The 26,015-nt window shown below is 44.2% G+C and overlaps 1 protein-coding gene across 1 annotated transcript in view; it reads left to right on the top strand.

The window, feature by feature from the left end:
* The window catches only part of gfra4a (GDNF family receptor alpha 4a), a 233,090-nt gene that overhangs the window by 123,283 nt on the left and 83,792 nt on the right, over positions 1-26,015 (top strand). Inside the window, exons 2-3 of the mRNA XM_069923528.1 lie at positions 10,679-10,957; positions 25,362-25,442. Coding sequence (XP_069779629.1) covers positions 10,679-10,957; positions 25,362-25,442 — 360 coding nt within the window. The remainder of the gene's footprint in view (positions 1-10,678; positions 10,958-25,361; positions 25,443-26,015) is intronic.

Here is a 26,015-nt window from a genome sequence, read left to right as displayed (position 1 = left end):
TGGCAAAAATAGCTCATAGACAATCAATCATGCGATCTGCTTTGATGTTTTTCAGCTGTGAAACTACTGGCCATTTGTAGTGGGCATCCACAGCTATTACGAAAGTCTCACTCATGAATGGTCCAGCAAAGTCTACATGAATCTGACGCCAGGGTTTTGGTGGCCATTTCCATGGATTAGCTTTGGTTTGCGGCATTTTTGGCTGAATTGACTGACATACTTTGCATTCTCTTACTGTTGTTTCAATGTCACTGTCTATGGAGGGCCACCAGACATCCATCCGGGCCAGTGCTTTCATTGGTACCATTCCCAGATGGTTGCGATGTAGTTCTGATAACATGGGAATTTGTCATTTGGCTGGAATAATTGTACAGGTACCCCCATAGTAAACATCTTTCCTCGACTGATAGTTCATGATGGCGTGTGAAAAGGTTTTAGATTTTCTGAATGACTTCAGATTCAGGCCACCCATTAAGGGTGAAATATAGGATCTTGCTTCATGTTGCCTCTTTTTGGGTTTCCTTTGCGATCATCTGGTCTGTATTGGGCAGTTGTTGAAGATGTTCTTGGTTGATGGCTGCTGCGTCTGCTGTCCATTTAATAATTTCTTATCGTTGTTCTGTCTCGGGTAGCGGCACACGTGATAAGGCTTTTCTGATATCATATTTGAGAACAGTAGATTCGATGACCAAGAAGGACTGTCCCTATTGCTGAATTCAGATTGAAGGCAAGTCTGGAACTGAACCTGCAACTTTCATGCATGTTTTACTAGCTCAGACAGTCTTAGATTTATTCCTTGCCATCTGGGTAGCGCTGCCAACCGATTTTAAGCAGATTGAAACATCTGCCATGAGCTTTAGCATTCAGACAGTGGTGATACCTGAAGGATGCAAGAAATTAAATCTTCTGCAATGCCTGTTCGCTATCAATTTATATTCTGAGAGTTCTGTCTAATCCCAGGTGCAAGAAAACAAATAGGAGCTGATATGTATTATTATATTCGCAATGATGACACTGGAAGCTGTTCTGGTTCCTAAACACTGGTGGATTCAATCACAAAGCGATGGTTTGTCAAGAACAAATAGCTTGTGGGATCTTCAGAGAGACCAGGATTAATGAGATCATGAATTGGCTTCGCTGTACATGGAAATATTTTGAGGCAGTGAAGAGTGATTTTAATATTTCTTTTGGATAATCATATTCATCTTTATCAATATATGTTCTAATAGAACAAATAGAATTCTAATAGTCACATTGAGAACCAGCATATGTGAAGGATTGGTGGAAACAGGATTGTGACCTGCATTCACCCTGCGCTTTTTCTGTGTTAAACGGTAGGCTTTTAGTTCATATCTCAGGAGGGAAATTGACATAATTGGATTATCTGCCCTTTCCTTATCTCATTCAATTTTACTTTCATTTGGCCCAGAATGTTTTCTTCTGTTAAAATGTTATATAAGTTGTTGATCTTAACGATGCAGGCAAGAAGCTGATCTGATCCTCAAACCTGCAGGAGGAATCATTTAAAATAGCTTTGCTCGTGGGAATCATCTCCCGAAGCATTGTCTTCACATCCAATTGTTTTGGCAGTTTCTTCCACCTCATGTTCACACCCTTCACAACCTCACAGATTAATATCCGTCTTCAGCCTTCCCACCGTCATCGCCCACACAACCCCATCATACTAACCCCTGCCCTCTGCCACCCCCTCTCCACCTACACTCCCGAGAGGACATAAATAAATTCCTCGGCATTATTTTGAAGAAGATAAAGGAAGTTATCGCTGTCAGGGATGGAACGTTTTGTGTAGCAGTTAGCGTTGCGTTACAGTGCCAGCAATTGACACCTGGGTTCGAATCCCATATTGTCCTTCAGCAGTTTGTATGTTCTCCATGTGTCTGCATGGGCTTTCCCCAGGGGGCATGGGTTTCCTCCCACCATTTAAGACATACCAGGGGTTATAGGCCAATAGGGTGGCACCCGTTCATGGGCCACAAGGGCCTGTAACCATGCTTTATGTCAAAATTTTACAAATTTTAAAATTTAAATTTAAAAATTTTAAAAATCATCCTGATCAATGTTTGCAAAAAGAACACACAAGAAAAATAAGGACAACACTTGGCCATCTGGTCCATCATTCAATGCCCTTTATTTCCCCATCTTTCAAAAATGATTCTCTCTCCTCTTTAAATATCATTAAATTCATCTCTGAATTCACAGAACTGAACATAGTTGTTGATCACTCTAAGTGGGAGGTCGCTGTGTGCAAATTGATTTCTTTGTTACCTGTATGATAACAGCGGGCATTTGGGAAGTGGTTTACTCCAAATTGAATATCACATGAAAGGAACTTTGGAAGTACAAGCTATTCTTTACCTTTCCTTCTCTCTTAGTCACTGCTTCTCTGCCTACTGAGAGCGACACTGCTCCACATTCTTTACAAATTTCATCCACAATTAATATACACAAAAGTGCTGGAGAAACTCAACAGGTCACGCAGCATCCATGGGAAATAAATGGTAGCCAATGTTTCAGGTCAGATATAAGCACAAACATCTAGGTGCCTGAATAAAATGGAAGGGGGAGGGGGAAGGAGGAGAGGATCACAGGCTAACAGGTAAGAGGAGTAGATACAGGTGGGAATGCAGATGAGGAAAAAAAAGCTTTGAAGTGATGGGAGACAGAGGGTTGTTTGATAGGAGAGGGGAGGAAAGGGGATGGGGAGCTGGGTGAAAGGAAACAGAGGATAGAGAAAGAGGGAGACCCATGGGAGTGGGTTCACAGAAATTGGAGGTTGGAGTGTGCCCAGATTGGTGGGTAGCCTGCTTTGGTAGTGCATGAGGCCAAGGCCAGACTTATCAGTGTGGGAATGGCTGTCCTTTTCTTCCTGTGGATTATGCATGACTTGCTGAGTTTCTCTAGAGCAGTGGTTCTCAACCTTTTTCTTTCCACTCACATACCACTTTAAGTAATCCCTAGACCATGGGTGCTCTGTGATTAGTCAGGGATTGCTTAAGGTGGTATGTGAGTGGGAAGGGAAGGTTGAGAATCTCTGCTCTCGACCCAATTGTTACTGAAATATTTTGCTTGAGAAAAATTGCTATTGGCCCATTTCCTCTGGAGTTATGAAACCGTGCACATAACGAGTCAATTAGGGATGATTAAAACAGTGGTTTTCAAACTTTTTCTTTTCACTCACATACCACCTTAAGCAATCCCTTACTAATTACAGAGCACCTATGGCTTAGGGAATTCTTAAAGTGGTACGTGAGTGGAATGGAAAAGGTTGAGAACCACTGCTCTAGCATGTTTGGGGATTGTACTCAACCCCAGCAGCTACAGACTTTCTTGTTTAACTTAAGAAGGATATGAGGAGACTGAAATAGTCAGGGGTGCAGTGCTGCAGGAACTCACAAGAGCGCTGTTCTGGCACCTCAGGGGGCCTCTCCGACACCTCCTTGTCACCGTTTCTGGCGAGCTCCAGCACCTAAAAAATTAGCACTGCACCCCTGGAAATAGTTGACTTCTTCCTCTCTTCCTAAACAAATAAATAAATTTGAAGAATCACTTCTCTACCCCTTAGCACATAGCAGAAGCATTGACAAAATCAAAATAACAAGGCAAAGTGTTCAGTTCTGGTTGCCTCATTAGGGAAAGGAAGGGATATAGGAGCAGAATTCGGACATTCAGCCATTTTATCATGAACTGATCCATCCTCCCACTCAGCTTCACCACCCGGTTTCTTCCCGTAACCCTTGATGCCCTGACTAATCAAATACCTGTCAATCTCTGCCTTGAATGCACCCAACAACTGTCTTTGTTTGGCAACAAGTTCCATAGACTCATGACCCACTGGCTTAAGAAATTTCTCTACATCTCTGTTTTAAATTGATGCCCTTTTATCCTGAAGCAGCGCCTTCTTGTCTGAGACTTTCCTACCATGTGAATAAACCTTGCAATATCTACACCATCCAGGGCTTATTGTGGAAGCTTTAGAGAGAATGCAGTAGAGATTTACCAGGATGCTGCCTCTATTGGAGAGCACATCTTATGAAGAAACTTTGAATGAGCTGGGGCTTTGCTCTTGACAAAGGATAAAAGGTAACACAATAGAGATGTGTAAGATTATCAGGGGCATAGATAGGGTGGGCAGCCAGCACCTTTTTTTCCACAGGGCAGCAATGGGCAATACCAGAGGAGAGCTGTTTAAGGTGAGGGAAGAAAGTTTAGGGGAGACAACAGAGGTAGGCTTTTTAAACAGAGACTAGTGGAGCCTGGAATGCATTGCTGGGGAGGTGGCGGAAGGTGGTACAATAGGCACAGGGATGTAAAAAATTTGAGGGTTATGGATGTGAAGAAGGGAAAGGTAGATTGATCATGGAGTAGATTGGCGCAACACCATTCTGTGTTCTAAAATTGATCCCATGTTTAATTACCATACCAAAAGACAGGAAAGGTTTTAGACCAAACACAGGCAAATGAAACTAGCTCAGGCTGATAATTTGGTCAATTGGGATAAGTTGGGCCAAAGGGCCTGTTCCCATGCTATGAAACTCTATGACTCATGCACTAAATTGGTAGCTTATTGTGGATGTCAGGCACAACGTGTTCAGCCTCACCGAAATAATCTTCTTCACAGTTGAATGTCTAGCTCTATTTTGAATGTTAAAATTAAATAGGCTGTCATCACACATCCAGACAGATCATAACAACTCACTGTGTCAATAATATCTTATTACATCCCCTGCTCCCATGGCACCTTCATCAAGCCATCACAATTTTAGTTTAATTGAACATTTACAACACAGTTTACCACCAAATCTGAGCTGGTCCAAAAAGAACCAATCAGTCTAATCGCATTTTCCAGCACCAGGTAATATACAAATCCAGGAAGGTTTTAAGAGTGGTTTCTGACCCTTCAGACAGTCACCATCATTTGGGTGACATATTCTCTATGTCTCTTCGATACCTTTTGCATGCTACTTTAAATTTCTGCTTCCTATCTTTTTGATACATCAATTCAGGGAAAGAGATCTTCCCTTATGCAGTTAAGCCCCTGGTATCCGGCCCCTATGGGGATTTGTAGATGCCGGATAAGGTTGCTTGAGACTTACTCTTACAGGGCCTAACTAATGCAACTGTATTAAGAATAAACAGTTTAAAAGACAGAAATGCTACACTGTACTTACACTGAACAAGCTTTAATTGCATAATATATAAACCTTAAAGCATTTTATTTTCAGTCAAATTCTTTGAAAACTTTTAACCATCGCTGCATCTGCAGGTTCCTCCCCCTCCACGGAGCTGCCTTAAAGACAAACAATAACATTGCAGACAATTAACACCCCCACCCCCAAGTTCACAGATAAAGCCTCTGACCAAGGCAACTCTTACTAAGCAAGGATCAGGAGACACTTTTAGAGTCAACCCAACAATGAGCGGCATCAACAATCTCTTCATCCTGGGTGACACCATCGCTGTTTCACACAACTTTATTCAAACAGCTGCTACGAGCAAAACATGACCAAGACTCTCTGCTGGCTGAATATTTGCTCCCATCTCCACCAAAGGTTTATGTGTTGCTTCAGATAAAATTTATTTTTACAATTTTAAATGTACATATTTTACCTATTATTCTATTCAATTTATTTAATTTTTTTAATTTACTTTTCTCCATTTTTTTTTGCTGGTTGCTTGAGGCTGCTGGTTGCTTGAATTCCGGATACCAGAGGTTTTACTATAATTCAGTTTACCCTCGTTCTGCTCTGTTTCAAGGGAAATATCTTTGCTTTAATCCAACCATAATTCTCAACTCCAGTTTTCCAATCCAGGCAGCATCTTTAATGCATAATAGGACAATGCTATTATAGTGCGAGCAACCCAGATTTGAATCTGGAGCTATGTGTAAGGAGTTTGTACGTCCTCTCTGTGTCTGCATGGATTTCCACTGGGTGCTCTAGTTTCCTCCCATTCTCCAAATTGTACAAGGTTGGCAGATGAATTAAGTCCCTGATGACTACACCTGCACAAGGTGCATCCAGCTGGAGCTCCTGATAAACTGAGTTAGAGGTTTGGAGCTGGAGCTGGATGAACTCTGGATCATAAGAGAGGCAGAGAGGGAGATAGAGAGGAGTTTCAGGGAGACAGTCATCCCCCAAAAGTCAGGAGGCAGGTACCTGTGTGACTGTCAGGAGAGTGAAGGGGAGTAGATAGATAGAGAGAGTGAGAGAGAGAGAGAGAGAGAGAGAGAGAGAGAGAGAGAGAGAGAGAGAGAGAGAGAGAGAGAGAGAGAGAGAGCAGAACACCCCTGTGGACATTTCTATGAACAATAAGTATTCCATTTTGGATACTGTTGGTGGGGATGACTTAACAAGACAAGTTGTATTGGTCATGTCTTTGGCACTGAGTCTGGACCGTTGGCTCAGAAGGAAAGGATGGAAAGGAGGAGAACAGTAGTGATAGTTGATTCAATAGGGGGACAGTTAAGAGGTTCTGTGGGAGAGATCAAGAATCCTGGATAGTTTGTTTTCTCAGATTGAATTTTCAGTATTCTCAGGAGGGAGGGTGAGCAGCCAGATGTCGGGGTCCATGTAGAGACCAATGATGTGGGTAGGAAGGATGAGGAGGTCTTGCCAAGAGAGTTTAGAGAGTTAGGTGCAAAGTTGAAGGTCCGAACCTCCAGGGTTGCGATCTCAGGAGTGCTACCCATGCCACACTCTTGTGAGACTAGAACTAGGAAGTTAATGCAGCTAAATACACGACTAAGGAGATGGTACAGGTGGGAGGGCTTCATGTTTCTGGACCATTGGGCTCTGTTCCAGGGAAGGTGGAGCCTGTTCCAATTGGATGGTTGGGACCTGAACTGGAGAAGGACTAATGTCCTTGCAGGTAGATTTGCTAGTCCTGCTCCGGGGGGTTTAAACTAGATTGGCAGGGGGATGGGAACTAGAGTGTTAGAGCAGATAGTGAGGTGGTGGAGGCTAAAGGTAATGCAAAGATTGCAAGTATAGACAGAAATCAAAGGTTTGTACATAATAGAAATGTTCTCAGGTGGATTTATTACAATGCATTGTTGCAAAGGCAGGCAATCTTAGGGCATGGATTGGTATGTGGGATTATGACATTATTGCCATTAGTGAAACTTGGTTGTATGAGGGGCTGGGCTGGCAGCTCAATGTTCCAGGCTTCCATTGTATCAGACCTGATAGAGGGGAAGTGGTGAAAGGAGGAGGAGTGGCATTACTAGTTAGGGAAAATATCACAGTTGTGTTTAGACAGTACAGCCCAGAGAGCTCATCTACATAGGCTGTATGGGTGGAACCGAGGAACTGGAAAAATATGATCATACTGACAGGGTTGTATTATAGATCACCCAATGGTCAGAGAGATTTGGAGGAGCAAATCTGTGGAGAGATAGCAGACCCATGTAAGAAACAGAAAGTTGTGATAGTAGAAGATTTTAATTTTCCACATGGTGTCTGTGATTCCAATACTGTAAAAGGGCTGGATGACTTAGAGTTTGTCAAATGTGTTCAAGAAAGTGTTCTAGATCAGTATATAGAGGAAACAACGAGAGAGGATGCTATGTTTGATCTCCTATTAGGGAACCAGGAAGGTCAGGTGACAGAAGTCTGTGAAGGCGAACATTTTGGGTCTTGTGATCATAATGTCCTTAGTTTCAAGTTAATTATGGATTAAGAATAGATCTGTTCTTTGAGTTGAGATTCTGAATTTGAGAAAGGCCAATTATGTGGAAATGAGAAAGGATCTAGAAGTGGATTGGGATAAGTTGTTTTCGGGCAAAGATGTATTCAGTCAGTGGAAGGCCTTCAAAGGCGAAATATTGAGAGTGCAGAATTTACATGTTCCTGTCAGGATTAAAGGCAAAGTTAACAGGAATAGGAAACCTTGATTTTCAAAGAATAGTAGCAATCTTTTAAGAGGGAGAGAGAGGTGTAGAGCAGGTATAGGCAACAAGGAATAAATGAGGTACCAGAAGAGTAGAGAAAATGTAAGAAAATACTTAAGAAGGAAATCAAGATGGCAAAAAGGAGACATGAGGTTGCTTTGGCAGATATTGTGAAGGTAAACCCAAGGGTTTCTACAAGTATGTTAAGAGTAGAAGGATAGTAAAGGGCAAAATATAGTTGTCTGTGGGTTGAGCCTAATGAGATTGGGGAGTCCTTAAACAGTTTTTTTCATCAATATTTACCCAGGAAACTGGCAAAGTGTATCAGGAAAGAAGGGAAACAAGCAGTAGTGGCATGGAACATATAGAAATTAAAGAGGAGGAGGTGCTTGGTGCCTTACAGTGAATAAAGGTAGATAAATCCCTTGGGCCTGACATGATATCCCTCAGACCTTGAGGAAGACTAGTGTAGAAATTGCAGGGGCCCTAGCATAAATATTTAAAACATCCTTAGTCGCGGGTGAGGTGCTGGAGGTCGGAGGGGAGCTCATGTTGTTTCATTGTTTAAAAAAGGCTCCAAAAATAAACCAGGATATTACAGGCCAGTATGCCTGATGTCAGTAGTAGATAAATTATTGGAGGGTGTTCTGAGTAATCAGATGTACAAGTATTTGGTCAGCCAACGGCTGATTAAGGATAATCAGCATGGCTTTGAGCATGGTAGGTCATGTTTAATAAATCTTATAAAATTTTTTGAGGAGGTTACCGAGAAAGTAGATGAAGGAAAGGCTGTGGATGTTGTCTATATGGACTTTATTAAGGCCTTTGACAAGGTCCCACATGTGATATTAGTTCAGAAGTTGTAAACTGGATTAAAAATTGGCTGAATGGGAGAAGACAGACTGAAGGCCTGTGACTTGTGATGTGCCGTTGTCTATATCAATGATCTGGATGATAATGTTGGAAATTGGATCAGCAAATGACGCCTTGGAGGCGTTGTGGTCAGTGAGGAGGCTTTCAGAGTTTGCAGAGGGATTTGGACCAACTGGAAAAATGGGTCAGTAAATGGCAGATGGAATTTAATGCAGACAAGTGTAAGGTATAGCATTTTGGAAGGACAAACCAAGGTAGGGCATACACAGTAAATGGTAGGGGTCTGAGGAATGTTGAAGAACAAAGGGATCTGGGAATACAGATACATAATTCCCTGAAAGTGGGAGTTAGGGTTGTAAAAAAGCTTTTGACATCTTGGCCTTCATAATTCAAAGTAATGGGAACAGTAGTTGCGATGTTATGGTAAAGTTGTATAAGACATTGGTGAGGCCAAATTTCAAGTTTTGTTTGCAGCTCTGGTCACCAAACTACAGAAAGGATATCCATACGATTGAAAGATTGACGAAAAGATTTACTAGGATCTCCAGGAGTTGAGTTACAGATTAAAGTGGTTAGGTCTTTATTCCTTGGGGCGCAGAAAAATGAGGGGAGACCTGATAGAGGTTTTACAAAATTATGAGGGGTATAGACAGAGTAAATGCGAGTAGGCGCTTTCCTCTTAGATTACGAGAGGTCATGGCTTTAAGGTGAAAGGTTTAGGAGGAACATTGGGGAACTTCTTCACTCAGGGAGTGGTGGGAGTATGAAATGAGATGCCTTCTGATGTAGTAAATGTGGGCTCACTCTTAATTTTTAGGAATAAATTGGATAGAGAGGTCTGGAGGGTTATGGAATGGGTGCAGGTCAGTGGGATTAGCGGAATGATGTTTCGGCACAGACTAGAACAGCTGAATGGCCTGTTTTCCATGCTGTGGTGCTCTATGGTTCTAATTGAGTGATACATGGTGGCAGGGCTTTCAGGGCTGAAAGACCTTTTGCCATGCGGTATTATTAAAAATCAAATGTAAAACAAAATATTTGGAGTGGATACAAAAGTCTGCAGGTAAAGCACGAGGCTGGAGAAACTCAGCAGCAAACGTTGTACTTTAGAGAGCAAAGATAAAGATACAAAACCAATGTTTCAGACTTGAGCCCTTCCTCAAGGTATGAACAAAATGTAGGCAGGTGCTCGAACAAAATGATAGGGGGCAGGGGAAGGAGCATGTCAAAAAAAATCTCTTTTCCCCAGTGCAATGCTAATTCTCCTAATATAATGTTACAAAATCCTTGATGCAGACTTTATTCTATGCAAAACAGTGGATTCACATCACAGGAAGTCATTAACCCCATTCTGCTCAAGTCATCTCTTTGAAATTCTCCTCTCATACAGAGCATTTTAATGATATGATGTTCTTCTTAAACAAGTTCTTTCAAGTTTATTATCTGACGGTACATATATAACCAGATGAACAGCATTTCTCCAGACCACGGTGCACGTACATAAACTCACACATAACACAGCACATAATCATCGCATATGTACATACAATAAAATATCTATAAATATTTTGGAAAGATTTACTCGGCTACAGGATATTCTTCATCAATCTCACAGCCTGAGGGAAGAAGCATCTTCCCTGCCTGGCAGTTTTGATTTTGATGCTCCTATACCTCCTTCCTTAGGTTGAAGATATTGTGCACTGGATGGAAAGGGTCCTCATCATTCTTTGAGCCCTTTTTAAGCCATAGTCCCAGTAAATGTCATCATTAGAGAGGAAAGGGAGACCCCGGTGATCTTCTCAGCCATTAATGCAAAAGCTTTCTAAAGTTTGTTCAGCAATGCAGTCATGCCTTTCAAGCAGATGTGAACATCTTGTTTCTTTCCTTCCTTGCCAGATGGACTGTGGAATGTGGAAGGGGCCCACACTGATTGCTTACAGGCCAGCGAGACCTGCATTAATGACCCCAAGTGCAGCTCCAAGTACAGGACATTCCGTCAGTGCATGGCAGGCAGCAGTGCTGCTCCACTGGGGCCCGGAGCCAAGAATCAGTGCATGAGTGCTGTGCTGTCGCTTCTCTCCAGTCCACTGCACAACTGCAAGTGCAAGCGAGGTATGAAGAAGGAGAAGAACTGCCTTGGGATCTACTGGAGCCTCCATCAAAGCATGTCACAAGGTTAGTTGCTGAGCTTTTTAATTTACTCTGGGCCATACATACTGACACCACCATTCCAGGACAGAATGGATTATTTCACCAGTGAAACATTCCCACAGTGCTGAAGCAACCACAATTGATGTTATCCATTTAACTTATAATGTATAACCATCCTGCAGGCACTCTAATTTGCTTGAGAGAAAACCTCCCTTTTACTGGTTAGATGTTGCTGTGGTTTCAATCACGAATTCTGGTTGCAGAGGCCTTATTATTAAATTGTTTACTGATTGTTAACTAAATGGATATTACCTTGTTATTTATTTTCTTGCCTCTCAAGTCAGGATCACCATGCCTTGCAGTGTTGTGAGGAAAGAAAAGGAGATATTTATCGACGAGAAGGATGTTGACAAGAATGGGGCATTCAGTCACTCAGCCTCTTTCAGTTTTGGAAACCGGGCGATCAATGAGTCAAGATGGAAGTCCTTCTCCGTTCAGTGATTGGCAGGGTCCTATCAATAGGAAGGTTATACTCATCTTTGAGAGATTACAGACTAGACTTACCAGAATGAAGTATGGACTCAAAAAGGGTTCTATAATGAAAAAAATGTTCAAACAAACTAAGCTTATTTCCTCTGGAAATTGAAAAGTAAAGAATTGATTTGATTGATCATAGAATAATAGATCAATACAACAAGGAATCAGGCCATTCAACTCAATTTCTCCATGCTGACAATAGGCAGCTTTCTGTATTAACTTGGTCCACAGCCTTCCTCTCTCAGTTCCTCTGCCTCCGTCACATCTGTCTTACATTCCAGAATATCTGACGTGACCGCCTTCTTCATAAAACAGGGCTTCCCCTCCTTCCACTGTTATCAATTCAACTGTTACCCACATCTCCTCCATTTCCCGCTCCTCTGCCCTGGTCCTCTCAGCCCCGAGATGCAACAAGGACAGGATTCCCTTTGTTCTCACCTACCACCCCACCAGCCTCTGCATCCAGCATATTATCCTCCCCAATTTCCATCACCTGCAACGTCATCTAACCACCAGAACACATCTTTCATTCCCTTCCCCTCTCCACTGTCTGCAGGCACCACTCTCTCTGGGATATCCTTGTCCACTCCTCCTTTCTCACATTCCGCCCCCTGAATGCCTACCCTGTGACTCTAAGAAATGCCCACACCTCGTCCTCACCATGACTTGGAGCCCTAAATAGTCATTCCATTTGAAGCAACAGTTCATTGTGAATGTGCAGGGGTCATCTACTGCATCCAATGCTCCCATTGTAGTCTCTCTACATCGGAGAGACTGGTCGGAGTCTGGAAGATCATTTCATAGAACATATTCACCCTGTCTGTTGGAATAATGTGGCCAACCAGTTTAATTCGACACACCATTCCCACACCGACACATCTATTCATGTCCTCCTGCAATGGCAAACAGAGACTACCTGCAAATTGGAAGAACAATTTTTTATGTTCCATCTGGTCATTCTCCAACCAGATGAGATCAATATTAACGTCCAGTTTCAATTAAACCCCTCTGCCCGAGTCTCTCCCCTTCTTAAACCCTGTTTCCTTTCTTCCAGCTCTCCAACCCCTTCCATTTCCCCTCCTATCAAGAGAGCTACCCTCTACCCAATCACTTCTCAGCTTTTTCCTTTCTACCCTCCCACCTACTGTATATCCACCTATGGACCCCTACCTATTAGCCTGCTCTGCTCTCCCTTCCCCTTCCTCCCTTGTCTCTTCTCCACCCCCCACCTTTTTATTCGGACACTGCCTGCTTCTTGCTCATAAGGGCTCAGGTCCGAAACGTTGTTCACTTCCAATAGATGTTGCGTGACCTGCTGAGTTCCTCCAACACTTTTGTGTATTGCACTGCAACGCCAGCATGTGCAGTCTTTTCTGCTTAACTCCATATGTCCTCTTAACCTCCTACACTTGAGGGAGAAAAACTAGCTTCACCAATCTCTTCTCATAATGCTTCATCCCAGACAACATCCTGGTAGATCTCCTCTTCACCATCTCCTTTATCTTGGTGACCAGAACTCCAACTGATGTCTGACCCATATTTCACAAACCTGAAGTATTCAATGCTTTGGCTAATTAAATTTCCTTCTTAACCCCGTTCACTACCTGCAAGGCAACTTTCGAGGATCTCTGGACTTGCACTCTGAGGCCCTTCTATTGCAGTACACAAATGTGCTGGAGAAACTCACACACCTTCCATAGGAAGAAAAAGGCATTTGATGTTTTGAGCCTGAGACCCTCATCCGGAAAGTCCTTCTGTTCCTCAGTACTTCCTAAGATCTACCATTCATGGTGTTTGTACTGACAATGACCACACCAGCAGTGCGAGTATAAGACAGCTTTAATAAACTAATATGTACACTAAGAGGTCTTCTGCAAGACGAACCCAGAAGGCTAGACTGTAGCTCTGGACTGCTTTATAGACAAGATCACCAGGATGACCCCTGGTGCCCTAGTGGTGTAATTACATATCTTCTTCACCACAGTGTTTACTCCAGCTTCAGTCTGCCCACTTCACCAAAACACTGATAGCCCAAGATTACGTTTCACACTATCAGCAAGTCCTTCACAAACTGACTGATACTGCCTCCCGCTTCTAATCCAAGTTGTTCAGGGAGGAGCCCAGCACCAATTCCCACAAGATACCATTAGTCACAGGCATCCAAGAGCAAACACAACCCTCCAAGATCAGTCTCCTAATGTCAAGATGCCAGCAAGATAGTATCAAGATGGATTGATATTCTCAATATATGGAAATCTGATAGGGATGAATAATCTTCTCTGCCCGTGGACTCTTGGACTTGGTGAGATTCTAATCATTGGGATCAATCCCTCTCTATTACAATGCATTATTTGCTCTGTTAAACTCCTAATATCCTCATTGACTCCTTCTCCCATTTTCTCGAATGTTAATATCCAAGCCTGATGAATGTCTATCGAAATGTCAGCTCAAAATATTCATCACTGTTTGTTTTACGATCTGCACTCATACTATTGCATTCAGTTTTTATGACAGTAGCTGTTTGTAGGGATACCAATGGTCTTTATACTCAGTACAATTCAGTCAGCCCACTGATGTACATCTTGGCTTATCTTTATTGTGGCTTGAGACTTCCATTTGGTAATCGAAGTGTTCAAAGTGCACAGGTCTAACAAATAGACACAAGTTATTTTGTCCTTCAGTACACCATCAACAAAATGGTCAAAAAGCACAATTATGTTAACATGTTTCTTTTCAATGTAAGTTGTGGAACTATTGGAGGAAATTTAAATATATATATTTCTCCATATTTCCCCTAACTGCTTCTTAATCTGGATTCCTTTTGATTTAGTTCCACAACTGGAGCTAATTATTTCTAATCGCACAGTGGATATGATCTCATTCTTCAGACTGAATGCACACCTCGAGTAAAACACATTAGCAGAGATCAAAATTCCCTAGGCAATCAGTGAACGCAATTTTAAAAAATGCTTTTGTTGAACCACATTCACTAGACTAAGTAATTGTGGGAACTAGAAGGGTGAAGGTAGAAGTATTGTGTTGGTGAGAAGAGACGTTTGTATGTTTCACTCTTTACTGTTGAACACCAGCAGGAAACATCTGGCAAACGCGTCGAAGGTAAGAGAGAAAACACAGCCCTTGAGGAAACTTTCAAATTCCATCACTTTTCATCCTGGACAAGGTGGGGAGGCTCATTACCTTAGCACACCAGGGTGATCAGTACCCAAGAGGATGTTCTTTGGAAATGTTTTCTCCAGGTGTTGGCAAACCTATTCCATTTTTTTTTTAAAAAAGGCTAAATTAAGGGGCAGAGTTGCCTTCTGAAAATATCCTTGATTTTCTTTTGTCAGGACAATCTCAGGTTCTTGTGTTCTATTCCTCTTGATTAGACCAAGGCCAGGAGTCCCTAACTAGAGGGGATGACTAATTAGTTTTCATTAGGAGCTGTGAATCAGGGTGGCTTTCAAAGCTAAGGGCAATTTATCTGTGCGATTAATGGTTGGAGTAGCAGAACCGTCCCAGTTCAGATGCTATAAGAAATTCCCCCTTCTCAACCCCTTCCCCCCCTCCCCATGAATATTGTGTACCCACCAGCTGTCAAAAAGGCCATTTGTTTTAATTAAAAATAAAGTGTTTAAGATGATGTCCAGCCTCAAATAGTCCCATTGCAATTGAACAACTGAAAAGTGGCAAAGCAGCAGGTATGGATGGAATCCCCCCCAGAGGTCTGGAAGGCTGGCGGGAAAACTCTGCATGTCAAACTGCATGAGTTTTTCAAACTTTGTCGGGTCCAAGGAAAACTGCCTCAGGACCTTCGTAATGCCATCATCATCATCCTGTACAAAAACAAAGGCGAGAAATCAGACTGCTCAAACTACAGGGGAATCACGCTGCTCTCCATTGCAGGCAAAAGCCACAGTGCGGCTTTCGCGCAAACAGAGTATAAGACATGGTCTTATGGTCTACTGACATGGTCTACTGACATGATCTTTGCCCTCAGACAGCTCCAAGAAAAGTGTAGAGAACAAAACAAAGGACTCTACATCACCTTTGTTGACCTCACCAAAGCCTTCGACACCGTGAGCAGGAAAGGGCTTTGGCAAATACTAGAGCGCATCGGATGCCCCCCAAAGTTCCTCAACATGGTTATCCAACTGCACGAAAACCAACAAGGTCGGGTCAGATACAGCAATGAGCTCTCTGAACCCTTCTCCATTAACAATGGCGTGAAGCAAGGCTGCGTTCTCGCACCAACCCTCTTCTCAATCTTCTTCAGCATGATGCTGAACCAAGCCATGAAAGACCTCAACAATGAAGACGCTGTTTACATCCGGTACCGCACGGATGGCAGTCTCTTCAATCTGAGGCGCCTGCAAGCTCACACCAAGACACAAGAGCAACTTGCCCGTGAACTATTCTTTGCAGACGATGCCGCTTTAGTTGCCCATTCAGAGCCAGCTCTTCAGCGCTTGACGTCTTGTTTTGCGGAAACTGCCAAAATGTTTGGCCTGGAAGTCAGCCTGAAGAAAACTGAGGTCCTCCATTAGCCAGCTCCCCACCACAACTACCAGCCCCCCCACATCTCCATCGGGCACACAAAACTCAAAACGGTCAATCAGTTTACCTATCTCGGCTGCACCACTTCATCAGATGCAAGGATCGACAACGAGGTAGACAACAGACTCGCCAAGGCAAATAGCGCCTTTGGAAGACTACACAAAAGAATCTGGAAAAACAACCAACTGAAAAACCTCACAAAGATAAGCGTATACAGAGCCGTTGTCATACCCACACTCCTGTTCGGCTCCGAATCATGGGTCCTCTACCAGCATCACCTACGGCTCCTAGAACGCTTCCATCAGCGATTTCATCCCTAACATCGAAGTACTCGAGATGGCAGAGGCCGACAGCATCGAGTCCACGCTGCTGAAGATCCAGCTGCGCTGGGTGGGTCATGTCTCCAGAATGGAGGACCATCGCCTTCCCAAGATCGTGTTCTATGGCGAGCTCTCCACTGGCCACCGTGACAGAGGTGCACCAAAGAAGAGATACAAGGACTGCCTAAAGAAATCTCTTGGTGCCTGCCACATTGACCACTGCCAGTGGGCTGATATCGCCTCAAACCGTACATCTTGGCGCCTCACAGTTCGGCGGGCAGCAACCTCCTTTGAAGAAGACCGCAGAGCCCACCTCACTGACAAAAGACAAAGGAGGAAAAACTCAACACCCAACCCCAACCCACCAATTTTCCCCTGCAACCGCTGCAACCGTGTCTGCCTGTCCCGCATCGGACTTGTCAACCACAAACGAGCCTGCAGCTGACGTGGACATTTACCCCCTCCATAAATCTTCGTCCGTGAAGCCAAGCCAAAGAAAGAAAGAAATTCAGTCAGGTTTTAACACAAGCTTTCATCTTTTTGAGCTGGTTGTGAGCTTTTGGGGGACATGGGAGGAACATCAGAGTTAGTGAGGAGTACATTGCATCCTGGTAGAACAATAATTTTCAGACATGCTTTGCTGAAGGCTGTTGAATAGGTATGCATCAATTCAAGCTTTAATCGGGACATGAAAACCCACTTGTTAATATCTTTCATTTGATTTACTCATCTTCTCCTGAAGCCATTGACTTTCAAACTTGATAGAGAAAGGATCTCAAGTTTGAAGATTCCTTTATTGTCAATTAATAAAAACAGGACAATATTACACGGAATTTGTTTTTGCCTGCCTTAAGGCAGATAGATTCGCCATCGGCATAAACTGCCTGAACTGCCTCTTTCAGTCAGAGAAAGAGAAGCAAAAGAGAGTCTCCTCAGAGCTACCAAATGTCCGTGGGCTCGCCTTCAGTGCTGCCGCAGCCCCTGCAGCCAGTCCAGTCCAAACCATCAGCAGCCCGAGCTTCAGATCCGAACCTCCGACTCGATCAGGAACCCTTCTTTGCACCCTCTCGCCTTCCAGATTCCAATACCTGGTACCCCTTCAGCCAGTCTTGAGTCAGTCTCCAGCATTCTGCCTCCTGCTGTGAATACCTTGACCACAGTGGCCAGCTGCCCACAGCCTGAGCAGGTTCCCCCCCTTGACTCGCCAACAGCCCATCCCCTGTTTGTTCTTCAGCTGCAGAACCCCTCACTGGTCTGCCGGATAATGAAAATGAGCTGAGACTGGCAGCTCTTTCTTTCGTGCTGTTATCAGACTCATGAATGAACCTCACCCCTATAAAATAGTGTTCCTTTGCTCTGTTATAACTGATCTCTCTCTGTAATTCTTGTCTACAGACTCTTTACTCTTTTCTGTATTTTTACTACTGTACAATGTATAGGTTGACCAGCTGAATTGCAGGCACAACAAAGTTTCTCACTTTACTTCAGTACATGTAACAACATACTTGACCAATCTTTGAACTATGTGCAAGTCCAGAAACTCAGGCCATAATTTTTTTCCAATCAATTCTGTGATGTGAGCATCGATGGCATTTAAAGCCCATCCCTAACTACTCTGAGATAGGTGGCAGTGAGACTGCACCCAAAGCTGTTCAAAGCATTTCTGGTATCACTGAGTGGTTTCCTCAACTGAGTCCAGGAACAAATAAGAGTCACGTCAAGTCAGGTCAAATTCATTCTCATCTGATTATGCAAATACTGTACAAGCCACGCTGCTGAAGACCCAACTGCGCTGGGTGGGTCACGTCTCCAGAATGGAGGACCATCGCCTTCCCAAGATCGTGTTCTATGGTGAGCTCTCCACTGGCCACTGAGACAGAGATGCATCAAAGAAGAGGTACAAGATCTGCTTAAAGAAATCTCTTGGTGCCTGCCACATTGACCACCGCCAGTGGGCTGATCTGGCCTCCAACCGTGCATCTTGGCGCCCCACAGTTCGGCGGGCAGCAACCTCCTTTGAAGAAGACCGCAGAGCCCACCTCACTGACAAAAGACAAAGGAGGAAAAATCCAACACCCAACCCCAACCAACCAATTTTCCCTTGCAACCGCTGCAACCGTGCCTGCCTGTCCTGCATCAGAATTGTCAGTCACCAACGAGCCTGCAGTAGACGTGGACATACCCCTCCATAAATCTTCATCCACGAAGCCAAGCCAAAGAAAAGAAACAACCCAACGAAACAGTGTTCTCCAGTCCTTAGTGTAAAACATGCAAACACACAACCCCATATAACACAGAGACAGGCAAACAATACATATGCAGGACAAGTATTCATATATACAAATAAATTATTGCTTCATGAATATGAGCTTCTCGGAGGGTTAGTGCGAGCAGTTCCTTTGATCGATTAGCATTCTCACTGTCCGCAGGAAGAAGCTGGTGGTACTGGCTCTGATACTCCTCCATCTCTTCCCATGCGAGCAGCTGAAAGATGTTGTGTGCAGGGTGGAAGGGGTCCTCATTGTTGTCAGACATCAATCCCGGTAGATCAGGTCGATGGGGGTTGTGGGGTGGTGGAGGGATACTCCATTGATCCTCTCTGCCACTCTTCTGGCCCTGTAAATTAGCCTTCGATCCACTTCTCTACTGCAACCGTACCACACTGTGATGCAGCCAACCAGGATGCTATCGATAGAGCTCCTGTAGAAGGATGACATACCCTTATCAGAGGATCCATGGGACAAGATTCTTTAACTAATGAATACATCTTCAATATGTACCTGGCATTCATTAATCCAATTCAAAGTGGTGCATCGTGTTCACACATGCAAAGAAAAGCTGGCTTGTGTCTTTTCTAATACTTCTGACAGATGCAAATCTGATATTAACCATATAACCATATAACATTTACAGCATGGAAACAGGCCAATTTGGCCCTTCTCGTCCTCACTGATCCAAGTACCCTCCTCTAATCCCACTTACCAGCTCTCTGCCCATATCCCTCCATCCCCCTCCCATCCATATACTCATCCAACTCTTTCTTAAATGACAAAATTGACCCTGCCTCCACCACCTTTCCCGGAAGCCCATTCCACACAGTAACCACTCTCTGAGTAAAGTTCCCCCTCATGTTACTCCTAAACCTTTGCCCACCAACTCTCCACCCATGACCTCTTGTATCCATCTCTCCTACTCTCAATGGGAAAAGCCTTTCCACATCAACTCTATCTATCCCTCTCATTATCTTAAACACGTTTATCAAATCCCCTCTCAGCCTTCTAAGTTCCAAGGAATAAAGACCTAATTTGCTCAATCTCTCCTTGTATTCCAGATGCTGAAACCCAGGCAACATTTTTGTAAATCTTCTCTGCACTCTCTCTATCTTGTTAACATCCTTCCTATAAATCGGTGACCAGAACTGCACACAGTCCTCTAAATTTGGACTCACCAATGCCATCTACAGTTTCATCATAACTTCCCAATTTCTATATTCTATGCACTGATTTATATAGGCAAGCATACTAAAGGCCTTCTTCACCACCCTATCCACATGCGCTCCTACCTTCAGGGAACAATGCACCGTTATTCCTAGATCTTTCTGCTCCACTGCATTCTTCAACGCCCTCCCATTTACCACATGTCTTGCTTTGATTATTCTTCCAAAAATGAAGCACCTCACACTTATCAGCATTAAACTCCATCTGCCATCTTTCTGCCCACTCCTCGAAGCAGTTTAACTCCCTTTGCAATCTTTGAAAACCCTCTTCATCATCCACAATTCCCCACTATTTTAGTATCATCTGCATATTCACTAATCAAATTTACCACCCCATCCTCCAGATCATTAATATATATGACAAACAGCAACATTCCCAATACCAAACCCTGAGGTACACCGCTCGTCACCGGCCTCCATCCTGACAAACAATTATCTACTACTACTCTCTGGCACCTTCCTTCTAGCCACTGTTGAATCCATTTGACTATCTCCAAATTAATACCCAAGGACTTAGCCTTCCTAACTAACCTCCCATGCGGAACCTTATCGAAGGCCTTACTGAAGACCATATAGGCAACGTCCACTGCTCTACCCTCATCAACATTTCTAGTCACCTCTTCAAAAAATTCAACAAGATTGGTCAAACACAACCTTCCACGCACATATCCGTGTTGAATGTCCCTGATTAGACCCTGTCCCTCCATATACTTATATATACAATCTCTAAGAACGTTTTCCATCAATTTACCTACCACAGACGTCAGACGTACAGGCCAATAATTGCTAGGCTTCCTCCTCGAACCCTTTTTAAACAAACGAACCACATGCGCAACACGCCAATCCTCCGGCATGATACCCGTCTCTAATGACATTTGAAAAATCACTGCCATAGCCTCCGCTATTTCCTCACTAACTTCTCTCAAGGACCTGGGGAAAATCCCGTCAGGACCTGGAGACTTATCCACCTTTATATGTTTCAAAAGCTCCAGTACTACCTCTTTCTTAAACACTATAATCTCCATATTTACCCCCTTTGCTTCCTTTACCCTGCACAGTTCAATATCCTTCTCCTCAGTAAATACTGAGGAAAAGAAATTGTTCAAGACCTCCCCCATCTCTTTTGGCTCCACACACATTTGTCCTTTCTGATTCTCTATTGGACCAATTTTATCTCTCACTTTCCTTTTGCTATTTACATATTTGTAGAAACCCTTTGGATTTATTTTCACCCTCCTTGCTATAGCCACTTCATACCTTTTAGCTTTTCTAATTTCTTTCTTAAGATTCTTTTTACATTCAATATAGTTCCTTTGAGAACCAGGTCTCTCTCAAACTTTTGCAAAAGATCATAAGCAGAATTTCACCGCAAACCTACAGGAAGCACAGATATTCTCATCCAGGGCTATCATCACCCCCTTTGGGCTGTTTGAGTTCCTAAGAATGCCTTTGGGGCTCAAAAATGCAGCTCACACCTTCCAGAGGCTGATGGACTCAGTGGGCTGGAACCTCAGGTTTGCGTTCATTTACCTGGATGACATCCTGATAGCCAGCTGCAATTGCAAGGAACACGCGATTTTGGCCTAACAATCAATCCAGCCAAATGTCAGTTCAGGCTAGAGACAATATGCTCACTGGCTCGAAAAGGTAGAGGCCAGTAGGTGCTTCCCCAAACCCCACACGGTGAAGGGCCAGGTATGATGCAGCTTGCATCATGCTCCCCTGTTCACACTAATGGCGGGGAAGAAAAAAAGAAGTCACTTGGGACAGGGAAGCATCGAAGGTGTTCCAGACGGAAAAAGATGCCAAGACAAATCCCCCGAATGCCCTCACAGTAGACACTTCCAACACAGCGGACAGAGCCGTACTGGAACAGTTGATCGAGGGGCAGTGGCAGCCCCTGGCTTCCTTTAGCAGTCACCTCCAGCCACCTGAACTTAAGCAATTTAATGTTTTCACTGACCACAAGCCATTAACCTTCGCCTTCAATAAAGTGTTGGACTCATGGTTGGCCAGGTAGCAAAGGCACCTGTCCTACATGTCTGAGTTCACCACGGGCTTTGAATATATTCCCAGGAAAACCACATGGTGGCCGATGCATTGTCACAGCCAGCAATCCAATCGATCCAAACCCTGTCCCAGTGGATAGATTACTCTGCCCTGGCCGAGGCACAGCAGGCAAACCCCCGAGATGCCCGCGTACAGGATGGCAGTTTCAGGCCTCAGGTTCCCAGATGTCCTTTGTGATGTATCCACTGGAAACCCCACCCCACCATGCTGGCAACCTGGAGACGGCAGGTTTTTGACACGGTGCATAATTTGGCACATCCGGCCATCAAGACCACTGTCAAGATAGTAGCCAGAAGGTTCATCTGGCATGACCTCCGAAAGCAAGTCAGTCAATGGGCAAGACCTGCACACTTTGCCAGGCGTCGAAGGTATAGGCGCACATCAAGGCATCCTCCTAGATCTTTAAGCCAGCACGATGAAGGTTCAGTCACGTTCACATGGACATTGTAGGACTGCTGCCGGTAACCCGGGACAATATACCTTTTGACAATGGTCAATCGCTTCACAAGATGGCCAGAAGTGGCCCCACTGGCAGAGATAATGACTGAGCCCTACACCAGGGCTTTGATCAACACCTGGGTGTCAAGATTCAGAGTCCCAGAACACACAACTTCAAATAGGGGTGTGCATTTCACCTCGAGGCTCAGGATAGCACTGGCTAACCTTCTGGAGACCCAACTCCAACACACCACACCATATAATCTCAGGCCAATGGGTTGGTGGAACAGTTCCACAGATATCTGATGGCTTGGCTCAAGGGACCACATTGGACAGATGAACTACTGGGTCCTCCTGGGGATCCACACTGCACCAAAAAGAGGACTTTAATGCCTCGGCGGCGGAAATGGTATATGGTGCACCCTTAGTCATCCCAGAGGAGTTCTTGGCCTCTGCCTAGAACCCAGAAGAACCACCAGCTGTGACGGAATAACTGAGAGAACAACTAGGCACTCTAGCCCTAACACAGCCTTCACCACACGGCTAACCCAAAATATTCATCCCCAAAGATCTAAAGACATGCAATTGCGTCTTTGTGTGATGGGAAGCACCTCTGCAGTGATCGTATGAGGGGCCTTACCGAGTGACCAGGCACGAGGATCCACGTGCATGCTGGACATTTGGAGTAAGGAGGAAACATTCACTAACCACCGCCTCAAACCAGCACACATAGACACTAGCAAACCAGTCACCATGCAGGCCCCGCAATGCAGAGGCAGGCCACCATAATCAAAGGACAGCACACGGATCACCAGTTTTGGGGGGGGGTGGGGTGGGGTGGTTGTGAAGTGTGAAGCAGCCCGTTACCTGTGAGGTGACCCAATATACAAAATGGTGGATGAACACGGCAATCTCACAAAGCCCAGATGGCAGGAAACAGCAAACACTGACCAATCAGCGGCTGGCAGGCCGATGACGTTACTTCCACCAACAACGGTGGGAAAACCAGGCCCAGTGGTGGGAAGCTGGGCCTATTTAAGCAAGGGAAGGGAGACCAATAAAAGCGGTTGTGACTACAGTCACAGCGAGTGTGTGCTGTTCTTCCGTTCAATATCCTGTATTTGATTCATCGGTGAAATTTGAAGATAGATGGTGACCTTTTATTTCTTATTTTCATTTATATGGATGAACCTGTAGAAGTGGATACAATTACATCATTCAAAAGACACTTGGATAAATATTATAGAATCATAGAATAAAACCATCAAATATTACAGCACAGAACCAGGCCAATCTATTAGTCTGCCTAGTCCCACTGACCTGCACCCAGTCCTTATCCATCCATATCCCACCCATGCAAATTTTTCTTAAATGTTAAAATTGAGCCCGCCCTCACCACTTCAGCTGGCAGCTCGTTCCACGACTTTCTGTGTGAAGAACGTCCCCCCCATAATCTTCCCCTTAAATTTTTCCCCTTTCACCTTTAACCCTTGCCTTTGAGTCATTTCTCTACCTGATGGAAGTTCTGATTGATGGTGTTCCCACCCCATCCAGCCCCCATATTCATAAAGCCATTCCATCATGTAAATAAACCAGGACAACACAGAAACAGCCCATTCAGCCCATCATGGCTGTGTTGACCACCATGCCAATCTTACTAATCTCATCTCCCTGCACCTAGTGTGTATCCATCTTTTTCCTGCCTGTTCACACCATGGAGTTGTAGAGTTTTACAGCACGGAAATGGGCCCTACACCCCAAGATGTCCACCTGAGCTAGTTTAATTTGCCTCCATTTGTCCCTTTCGCTCAATACCTTTCCATAGAACCACAGAGCACTACAGCTCAGAAGCAGGCCCTTCACTCCTCCAGCCTGCGGCGAACCATTACTTATTGCACAATTATCACAACGTTAAAAAGACATGGATGAAATGCAGACAAATCAGACAAGCTTAGAATACCAATGAGGTCAGCAGTGATGGCTTGGGCATTAGTGGGCAGCATGGTTAGTGTAGCATTGGGCGGCAGTTAGTTGGCCTAGCAGTTAGCGCAGATTCCTTTACCGTGCCAACGATCGGGACTGGGGTTCAAATCCCGCGCTGTCTGTAAGGAGTTAGTACAGTCTCCCTGTGTCTGTGTGGGTTTTCCCCGCGGGCCCCGGTTTCCTCCCACTGTTCAAAACATATTGGGGGTGTAGTTAAATTGGGCAGACTCGTGGGCCAACCGGGCTTGTTACCGTGCTGTATGTGTAAATTTAAATTTTTAATTTAAAATGTTATTATAGTACCAGCATCCCAGGTTCAAATCTGGGCTGTCTGTAGGGAGTTTGCTCTTCTCCCCATGTCTGCAAGGGTTTCCTCCAGATGGTCTGGTTTCCTCCCACCTTCAAAAACTTATAGGGGGTGTAGTTTAATTGGTGCCTTTGGGAAGAAGGGCTCATCTTAAATTTAATGATTTATGATATTCCATTAACTTTGCCATTACTAGTTCTAGCTGACACTAGATTCAAATAGCATTCTGAATTTCTGTTCTAAGATCTGAAGTGATGTCGATCACTCATGAGTCCGGCATTAGGACTGTGATGGATATCAATACCATGAGGCTTGTAGCATCTTGCTACATCCTTCCTGGGGTAATTGAGAATGAGCAGTCAATGAAAGCCTTGCCAGCAACACATATAAGTTGTGCATGGGGAAAGCAAAAGATATAGGATTGCAATGCCTTGTATATTCCCTCATTCAGATGGGCTAATTACTGCCTGAACGTTTCACACCAGCCATCACAACTCAAGTGAAAATCAGGTAGAAAATCATGTTGGGTTATAGAGACTCCAGGGAAATTTACCTCCACTGACTTAATACTCCACATAGAACATCACTGAATATAAATCTCCTCCAATGTTTCCCCTTCAGCCATTTCACTTCATCTAAATGGTGAGTCTAAAGAGAAAGATAAATGAGCTGCAGCAGGCAGAGGTGAACGTAACAGTTTGTTAAAACTTTGGCTTGCAGGGGAGCAGACAGATGACAGCACACCCTACGAGCCCAGCAAGAGAGGGTACGACTATGCCAGGCTAGCCTCCATAACAGCAGGTGAGTCTCCTCTTTATCAAATAGAAGGGCTCCGCGGTGCTCTGGGGATTGACATGGGACTGGGTCAGTCGAGGCATTGATTGATGAACACCAGAAGCACCGAGTTATACTCTTGCTTTACCTTAAAACCTTCCTTCAGGGAATCTCTGCCCTACTTGACACCTGGACAAGCAAATCTTTTGAGTGCCCTGATCTTCCCATTTTGGAGCAGGTTGTAAGGAAACAGGATGGTGAAAGACAAATATTTAAAATTGTTGTCACACAGGAAGCCGTTCCACCAAGTTTAGGACTCCTCCTCCTCTTTCTCCTTCATTCTAACAATTATAGCCTCCCAGGGCCCTCTCCAATTCCCCTTTGAAGTCACTGATTGACTGTTTCCCCACGCCTGCAAGGTAGTGAATTCCAGATCCCAATTATAGTCCAAGGAAATGAAAAGATTTTCTCCACATCCCACTGGTTACCCTTTGCAAAAAAAAATCTCAACAATGCACCTGGTGATGGAGACAGCTTCTCTTTATTTATCCCATCTAAATCAGTTCTGATCTTGTGTCCCTTCATTAGATTACAACGCAA

This window comes from Narcine bancroftii, chromosome 3 (genome assembly GCF_036971445.1).
Source record: "Narcine bancroftii isolate sNarBan1 chromosome 3, sNarBan1.hap1, whole genome shotgun sequence".
In the NCBI taxonomy this organism is placed as follows: Eukaryota; Metazoa; Chordata; class Chondrichthyes; order Torpediniformes; family Narcinidae; genus Narcine; species Narcine bancroftii.
The sequence above is the reverse complement of the archived record's forward strand: the minus strand, read 5'-3'. Positions and strand labels throughout refer to the sequence as shown.